The sequence below is a fragment of the Galeopterus variegatus genome, unplaced genomic scaffold (genome assembly GCF_000696425.1).
Source record: "Galeopterus variegatus unplaced genomic scaffold, G_variegatus-3.0.2 Scaffold2525, whole genome shotgun sequence".
NCBI classification, from domain to species: Eukaryota; Metazoa; Chordata; class Mammalia; order Dermoptera; family Cynocephalidae; genus Galeopterus; species Galeopterus variegatus.
The window spans coordinates 58,540-67,878 of record NW_007728636.1 but is presented as its reverse complement, the minus strand read 5'-3'; the positions used below and the strand labels follow the sequence as shown (position 1 = coordinate 67,878).

At 39.8% G+C, this 9,339-nt stretch overlaps 1 protein-coding gene across 1 annotated transcript in view; it reads left to right on the top strand.

The window, feature by feature from the left end:
- Positions 1-282: 282 nt before the first annotated feature.
- PGM2L1 (phosphoglucomutase 2-like 1) overlaps positions 283-9,339 on the top strand; it is a 64,219-nt gene continuing 55,162 nt past the window's right edge. The window contains exon 1 of the mRNA XM_008582144.1: positions 283-904. Within this exon, the coding sequence (XP_008580366.1) occupies positions 794-904 (111 nt within the window). The 5' untranslated portion in view covers positions 283-793. The remainder of the gene's footprint in view (positions 905-9,339) is intronic.

Here is a 9,339-nt window from a genome sequence, read left to right as displayed (position 1 = left end):
TCGAGGTAAAGCTTTCTCCTTTGAGAAAGGGAGGGCGCAGGGCTGCTGGGAATCGTAGTCTCTGCGGCGGTCTCCACTGAGCTTGAGGAAAGGAAAGAACTACTACTCCCGTGAGGCCGTGCGCGGAGAGCACGCGCACATCCCCCCCCACCCCAGGCGCGTGCCCCAAGACGAAACCGGGTGTCTGCACGGCCGCTTTGGCCGCCGGAGGGAGATCGCTGAGTCGGGTTGCTCGTGGTGGTCATAAGGGCAGGGCGAGAAAAGGAGACGCATGGGAGTGTGTGGGGATGGTAGCAAGGATAAGACGCCCGGCGAAAGGCAAATTAGAAAATCAAAAGAGCCCTGCACCATCTCCTCACCACCCCGGCGGACCGTAAACTCACGCTGCACGGAGGGCGTCAGGAGCGCGCTCGAGCTTCATGCCTCCGGCTCTTAAATCAGCAGAGGAGGGAAGGGGCGGGGCCGACTGCGCGGGGGGCGGGGCCTGAGGCGGCGAGGGCGGCGGCGGCAGCTGAGACCCAGACATCTGGGACTGTTGTTCTCTCCCGGCGCGACTGCCTCAGTCAGTTCTCCCAGAGACCCGGACCTGGTCCTCTGGAGAGCGGGCGGCCCTATCCCGCCCTCTCTGCCGTTTCCCGAAAGCTGCGGCAAGAGCTGGCGCAAACATCCTGCGGTTGGTCTCTGATGCCCTTCAGTGAGGAGGGGACGTCCAGACCCTAGTGAGCGCACCGCAGCCGCCCCAAATTGGTGTCTTCGCCGGTCCCCCAGGCCCGCTCACACCAGTCTGGCTGCCATGGCTGAAAACGCAGAGGGCGACCTGAACTCCAACCTGCTGCACACCCCCTACCACACCGGGGACCCTCAGCTAGACACGGCCATCGAGCAGTGGCTTCGTTGGGATAAGGTGGGTACCTGGTCAACCCGGCATCCGCCGCCTCCTCCCTCACGCCCTCTCACACACAGCCCGTACTTCCCTATCCCCATCCTGGGCTCCGCAGGCTTCAGAGGCGATGGCTCGGGCCACGGGGTGAGCAGCGGAGCCGGGCGTTGCCACCCACCTGTGCCGGGGCTGCCTGCCTCGGGCAGTCTGAGCCCGGCAGGGACATCTGCAGTCGCTTCCTTTTGCGGTGCGCTAAATTGCATCCTCCCTTCCCCCCTCACCCCCCTCCCTTCAAGTGCGTGTCATCTTTTCTCAAAAAAAAAAAAAAAAAAAAAAAAAAATTAATCATCGTAAGTTATACCCTTCACAGAACTATTTCTTTTCCCTTTTCTCTCTTGACTTCCTTCTCTGCAAACCTGGTTTCTGGCACCCTTCTTGGTCGTTTTTGACCGCTATCCGCTTTAGTTCTGGTCTGGTGTGTTTCCACCTTCTGTCGCTAGGTAGCCGCTTGTCTTTTATCACTCCTCGGTGTTCCCTGTGTCACCTTTTGCTCTTGAGAAAGGCAAGGGTTCTCTTACCTCTTATTTCTTTCCCTTGCCGGCAGTTATTTTCTAGAAGTATCCTGTTCAAAGAATTGTGTTTTCCAGGTTTCATATGATGCTCCTAATACAGAATCGTTTTGCCTTAACCGTTTCTCCTCTGCTCCCCACCCCCAAATTGTTGCGGTGAATAAATTTCGTGCGGGCATATGAAATGGATTTGTGAATGCCAGGATTAAAATACAGCTATCTCACTTGTAAAAGAGGCTCCTGGTGGCTCCGACAGAGGAAGATAATATAAGCTTTTGCTTTGTCAAGTGCATAAAATACATTTGTTGACGTAGAGAAGGCAGCACATTAAAAATGGAAGTAGCAATGCTGAATTAGGGAATTTGTATAATAGTATGTGAAATCATGTTGTACAAAAGGATTTCCTAAAGGATTAGCTTTCTGAAAAAGTTTTATTTTTACTTCGTTCAGTCATTCTTGCATTGAGCAAAAAAATACTGATCTCTGGGTAATGTTCTAGGCCCGATTAAGCCCAGGAGGAAATGTTAGTGGTGAGGAAGATAGAAAGGGTTCCTGCCCTCAACAAGCCTTGAGTTAGCGGATAAGGAAGGCCAACAAATAAACAATTACAATGAGGTATTTGATGGTACTTGGTCATTTGCATCTTGGACATTCTGCTGGTCTGTGGACCACACTTGGAATAGTAAGATTCTTTTTGCTTTCTTTAGGTGCCAATTTTGACTATACTTTTCCTAATGAGTCTCCTGATTGATTTTTTTTTTTTTTCCCTTTTTGTCTTTTTTACTGACCGGTAACGGGATTGCAACCCTCGGTGTCGCACCCGTACTGGGGACCAGCAACGGGATCGCAACCCTCGGTGTTGCGCCCGCACTGCGCTCAGCCAGTGAGCGGGAACCGGTCTCCACATGGGATCTGAACCCTCGGCAGGAGCGCCGCTGTGCACCCAAGCAGCGCACTCTCCAGTGCGCCACCGGGCCGGCCCTCCTGATTGATTTTTAAGATTGGTTGAATGAATTAATATTTATTAATTGTCCATGTTGGGATATACTGAAATATTTTTTTAAAGTATAAAATGCACATAAAAAGATAACACTAGAGTAGTTTTGGTGGCAATTAATTGGCTTATAGGCAGTCAGTTCTTATGTTAAAAAGTGGGAATAAACTATAGACTGGGATGGTCAAGGAAGACTCCATGAGAAGATGGAATACATATAAAAAGTATGAGGAGAACCTTCATGAAAGTGGAAGAGAACCTCTGAATTTATATTTAAAGTGCCCTCTACATACAAGGCCCTGGCTGAGAAAGATGAAATAGATATGGGTCATATCTTCAAAGAATATAGAAGGGAAGATAAAACACAAATATAATACAGGGAGCAAGTAATAAGTGTCCTTAAGAGAGGAATAGATTTAAATAATTTTATTTATAATTTAAGAAAAACAATATTTCTTCTTTGATCCCTCTTTTAGTGGGAGAGAATACATTAAATTGGGAAACAAAGGTGTATCTACTGTAGATTGATACTAGGCAAGATAGGCACTGAAATTTCAAGCACTGAAATTTACAGTGCAGAAATACAAAATAATAGGTCAGACTTATAGCATTTATTACATTACATGTTGACAGCACATGTAGTCTTTTAACAGAGAAATTGAGTTTAACACTTGATTAATACCTATTCAGTTAAAAATGCCACTGATTCGTCATGACTCTGATGAGGCATATGATCATAATAAGTTATAAATTGATCTGATGGGAATTTGCTACTTGCCTTGGTCAACAAAATTACTAATTTTAGCTTTGGTGGGTTGGTGTACTTTGAAAAGTCTTCATGAAAAAAGGGGTGTTGTATTTTCAAAATTTTCAAAATTAGTTAAAATTTAGACTTGCTAACATGAAAAGGAGGAGTAGGACAAGCAGAGAGATGGAAACTTTAATGTGTGTACTTAGAACATTTGTTTCTGCTGTATGTAGCTTAGGGTACATAGAAATTTTTGGAAAGGTGTGTAAAGACCAGGTCATAGAAGGGCTATAGTATGTATTTGGAGACCTTGAATAAAGAATGGTGTGTGTAAGTGTTAAGAAAATAGCATAACAAGACAGTGAGTTTATTGGGCAGTCTGTAGTACCCCACATAGTTTTCATGGGGTGGTTTTCTGTTGGTAAATTTACCAGTCCAGGATCTGGCCTTCTAGTTCTTAGGCCTTCAGACGAATTAGCTAGCCTACCTTGTCTCAGGGTGGACTCACTCTACTCAAGGTCACAGAAACCAATATCTGAATTCAGAATGCTATTTTATTCATTTATGGTACAGATATAATAGCTAAGTAGACTTGTTTCTAGTCAGCATTTTCTAGATACACTATAAGAGAAGTCAGAGAATCAGAAGATATTTGGTGGTCATGAAATCAAATCATAGGGAGTAACACATATGACTTAAACATTTAACAGCATCAGCCTGTAACAAGTAAATCCATTCATCTCCACGATGGACTGTCCTACTATTAGAACCCAACAAGTCAGTGAATCAAGGCATTCCTCCTCCAGGCAGTGCACAGATGACTCTACTAACAGTGCTCTCTTTCTATGCTCTAGGGCTGACCAAGGCTTCTACCTCATTCCTTTTTTTCTTTCGATGTTTTCATACATTTTGTAAAATTACAGACAAGTTGTGCTGGCCTAGAAGCCAGGTTCTCTTTAACATGAAAACTATGTCCTATTTCTGATCCACTGGGAATTTTAACTTTTTGAGAGCAGTTCTATGTCCAAGATATTAAGTGCTGGAAAAGTTTGGGTGGGTGGGTGGGTGTGTAGGGAGTGCAAGTGGGGCACAAGGCAGAGCTGCTCAGTTAGCTGTAGCAGCAGCAGCAAAGGTGTTGAACTTCCTATATATTGACAATAATGCAGAGGCAGGAATTGGCTGTGGCATTATAAGAAATAATAAGTAGAGCACCCTGGTCTCAGAATGTAGGTCTATGTTGAGAAAAAGTAGAATGTAGAGGTAAAGATAGTGTATGTTTATGAAAAGCCTCAAAATGGGAATAAAAGCCTTAATTTTAAGCCAGTGCTTTACAAACATCTAATAGTAAAGGTTTTCTCAAGCAAAATATAGCCCAGATAAAAAAGGTGGTGAACAGATTCCCTTTTAAGTCATTGTTGATGGAAGGCACACCCATGAAGCACCTCTACAAAGGTGGTCTAGTCCAATTTCATAGTGTAGAGACCCAAAGAAGTTGTGGAAATTTTCCATCTGTGGAGCCTTGACTGGAACTGGGATCTGCCACCTCGTTCAATCTAATTTTTATGATACTAGTTTATATAACATTTTTTTGTTCACATTTTTCTAATACTTTACTTAATTTGGGATTTAATCAATGAAGAGTAGAAAGTACATATGGCTTTATTACTTTGGGGACATGTTAGACTTATTCTTTGAATTTATTTGTGTAGTGTTTCAACCTTTTAAAAATGTTCTAAGTCTGATTCGATAGTCACATCAGTCCTGTGTGGTAGGCAGGTAGTAGCTAATCCCCATTTCTACAAGTAAAGAAATTTAGGCTCAGAAAAGGAAAATGTCTAGCTCAAGGACATATAGCTTTTAAGTGGTATAAATGGGACTTGAACCTAAGTTGTCTGACTTACTCTAGTCTTATCACTGAAGAAGACTCTATAAACCAAATATTTAGTAAATGTTAGTGACATTGTAAACCAGGTTTCAAGGACCTCATTAAAACCATTCTATTGACTTTTGAAAAGCTGTTGTAGGATGAAACATTCTGTACAATAAATTGTTGTGGATTTTCTTTAAAGAGCTGAATTTGCTGCTCAATGGTTGCTTTGGTCTCCTTGGCAACAATATTCTCCCTCTGTCCAAGAAATTTAGTACATATAAATGAGTGTTTGAAATCTTCTTTCTTTTTAGAAAATTCATTTATTCTTTTTATTTCCAGTTTTCTTACATTTTCTCCTCAGTTTTCATCATTTTATTTTCAATTTCTTTTTATTTATTTTGAAGAAATACATGCTTATGATTTTTAAAAAGATAGTACAGAAGGGATTATGATGGAAAGCATTGCTCCTAATTGCCTCTTCTTTTCTTCAGTTTGCTCCTTAGAAGCCATTCTTAATAGTTTGGGGGTTTTGTGGGTTTTTTTGTTAACTGTGTTAATTCAAATAGATTGTTTTTAGTTATTTTCATGGTTACCATAAAAAAGACTAAATAATGTGCTGGTACTACTATTTCTTGGTTTATTTTAAAGCTTTAGTTATTATCTGTCAAATATATGCCTGTGCTATGAAAGATGGGAGAGCTTTCCTGTGCCTCTTAAATTTTGATAGTTATGCTATTAGTTTTAGTTATTCTTTGGAAAGTTTAAATAATGTAATAAGTGCTAATCACAATCAGCCCAACTGACAAATACGGAGAGTTCCCAAATGGCCATTCTTTTTTTTTTTGGCAGCTAGCTGGTACAGGGATCAAAACCCTGAACCTTGGTGTTATCAGCACCATGCTGTAACCAACTGAGCTAACCAGCCAGTCCTTCCGTTGGCTATTCTATTTAAGAGGAGACTGGCAGAAAACATACTCTATACAGAAAAACAGAAAAAACCCATAACAGCTTCTCAGAAAAATCCAGGATATTAATAACTAAGGATTAAGCTGTGTGAAGAAAACAAGCTGCATGAAAAATAAGATAAACAAAGCGGTGTATCCAGCAAAAAATGAAATTAAATCAGAGAACATAAGGAGAACATAATCAGAGAACATTAAAATTTTTAAATTAAATTATAAAAGACAGTTATTCCATCAAATAAGGAATGATGCTATGAAAAAAAGAAAAGGAAACAAGAATGTGCTTTTAGAAATTAAGAAAAAATAAATGCAGATTGCTAACTAAAAGAAGCTGGTGTGAAACAAGCTACGTAATGTGTGATTCCAACTAAAAGTCATTCTGAAAAAGGCAGAACTACAGAGACAGTAAAAATATCAGTGGTTACCAAGGAGTTAGGGGGAAAGGATGAATATGTGGAGCGCAAGGGATTTGGGGGTCAGTGAAGCTCTTCTGTATGATACAGAATGGTGGATATGGGTTATTATACATTCATCAAAACCCATAGAACTTTACAACACAAAGAGTGAACCCTAATGTAAACTATGGGCTTTACTTAATAATAATTTATCAATATTGGATCAGTTGTAACAAATGTATCACACTAATACAAAATGTTAATAATAAGGGAAACTGTGAAAGGTGTATGTACAAAAACTCCCTGTGCTATCTACTCAATTTTCTGTAAACCTACAACTCTAAAACCTACAACTCTAAAAAATAAAGTCTATTATTTTAAACATATATACATATATAATTGAAAGAGAAGGGATTCATATATGAAAGCCTACTTCTGCTTGTTATTTTGGGGCTTTCTTTGCCCTATTTTTTCTATAATAAAGGATTTTTGTTTAGTTCCTTGAAGTTTTCTACAAGGCCATGAGAAAGCTTCTTTGGATATATTTTGATCTAGAATTATTTTCCCTATCTGTTCCTCCTCTTATTCAGAAAATCAGACAGAATGTAGAGAATCTAATATAAAGGAATTTATCATCATTTGGTTCTTCCAGATTTTACTTTTGAGATACATTGAATTAACAAAATAATGTAAATATTTTTATATTTCATTAGTCAGATTTTCATGGTCCTTCCCTGGATAATCTAGATTAGATTTCTTTTATCTGTCATTCTGGAGAGAAAACGTGATTGGCTTGTTTCATTGTTTTTATCTAATTTATATACATGTTCTGGTTTTTAGAAGTATTTTCCCCCAAATAAAAGGTCGTTTAGTAATTCAGTGCGTATTTTACTACAGGATTATTTTTTGTTAGCCAGTTGCTCTCTGCATTACTGCTGATAATTACTGAGGCTGCTGCCCTCTGGTGTTGAGAGTTAATGGAGAAAATGATTTAAGTTGGTGAAGAACAGACAGAGAGACACTGAGTAGGATAGTGTTGGCAATCCTGCATAGGCTCTTTTACACCAAATAATTTAATGAGCACTGTATCTTACCAAACAAAACTATGGAAATGGTCATGTTTAAAGCCCCAAAAAGTATGAAGACTATAATATTATAGATGAAAAATACTACATCTCTCAGATACAAAGGCATCTTAGCTTTCAGCTAATCAGAACCTACCTTGTTAGAAAATCTCTTTAACGTAAGTAGTGGTTGTGTTTTGTGTTTCTGCTTCAGAATTTTCTCATGTTATTTTCTCTCTGAATTATTTTATTATTTTTGCAAGTGAAAATTAGAAAAAACCTATATGCCTACTGATAGGGGAATGATTAAAAAGCTGGTACACTCTGCAGTGAAAAGAATAGCATAGATATATATGTATTAAAAGGATCTCCAAGATATATACATATAGATAGATATATAGATGCATAGGTATATAAAGCTGTATTTTTTAACTTTTATTTTATTGTGTTAAGAACACTAAACATGAGATCTGCCTTTAATTTTTAAGTGTGCAATGCAATATTATTAACTATAGGTACAATGTTGTATAGCAGATCTTTAGAACTTATTCATCTTGCTTAATTGCAACTTTATGGCCATTGATTAGCAACTACCTATTTCTCCCTCCTCCCCAAGCCCCTGGAAATCACCATTCCACTCTTTGATCCTATGAAATTGCCTATTTTAGATACCTCATATAAGTAGAATCATGCAGTATCAATGTAGTTCATAATTAATCACTTAAAATGAAATTTAAAAAAAAACCTCTGACACTGGCTTTTAAGGGCAATAGGAGTTAAAAGTCAGGAAGACTTTATGTAAGAAGTAGAATTTGTGTTGGACCTTGAAGGATAAGTAGGATAGGAATAGATAGCAGATATGAGGGCAAAAAATTTTAGGTGGGGGAGAGAGAATAATAAAAGGGAAAATGACACTGATCAGGGAAATGAAACTGAGGAGGAGCCACAGAACAACAATGAAGAGACTTCTTTCTTAATTCAAGTATAGCATATGTATTGTATACTGTGGTGAGTAAGAACAGGTAAAGAAAATTAGTGTTTATTGAGTGATCATGTGCCAGACATGGTACTAGATGTTTTCATGTAAAAAGTCTCTCTTAACCCTCCCAAGGACTGTTTGAGGTAGTTATTCCCATTTTTTTAAACCTATATACACAGGCTCAGAGAAGTGGAGAAAGTATTTGAATCCAAAAAGGTTTTGAACTCTCAGACCTTTGCAGTCAGATCTCACCCTTTCAAACCTTTACATTTGCTATAACAGGAATTAGCATTATTGTTGACTTTTTTTTTCCTTTTTGTCTTTTTTTACTGACCGGCAACAGGATCGCAACCCTCGGTGCTGCACCCGCACCGCGCTCAGCCAGTGAGCGGGAACCGGTCTCCACATGGGATCCGAACCCTCGGTGGGAGCGCCGCCACGCTCCCAAGCGGCACACTCTCCAGTGCGCCACCAGGCTGACCCTATTGTTGATTTTTGGCTGATGAATCTGGCTACAGTATGTAATTAGGAAGAGGTGGATTAGAGTTGTGGAGGGTAGCCTGGATTTTTTATACAAAAGTGGATATCAAAGTTTTACATTAGGATGCTTATAGAGTCTTTTAAGAAAATTAAGAAAGAAGCAATGAGACTTATTAACAAATTGAATTCTCCCTTCTTTTTAAAGAATGGTAAACAGTTACCATTTGGTTAAATCATAATATTTTGCTAAATTTGAATTAGATCTTTTAAAAAAAAACAAACAGGGGCCGGCCCGGTGGCGCACTGCTACAGTGCGCCGCTTGGGAGTGCGGCCGCGCTCCCCAGCCGCGCACCGTAGCCGTGCGGCCCCCGGCCGGCCCCCGTTTTTTTTTTTTTTT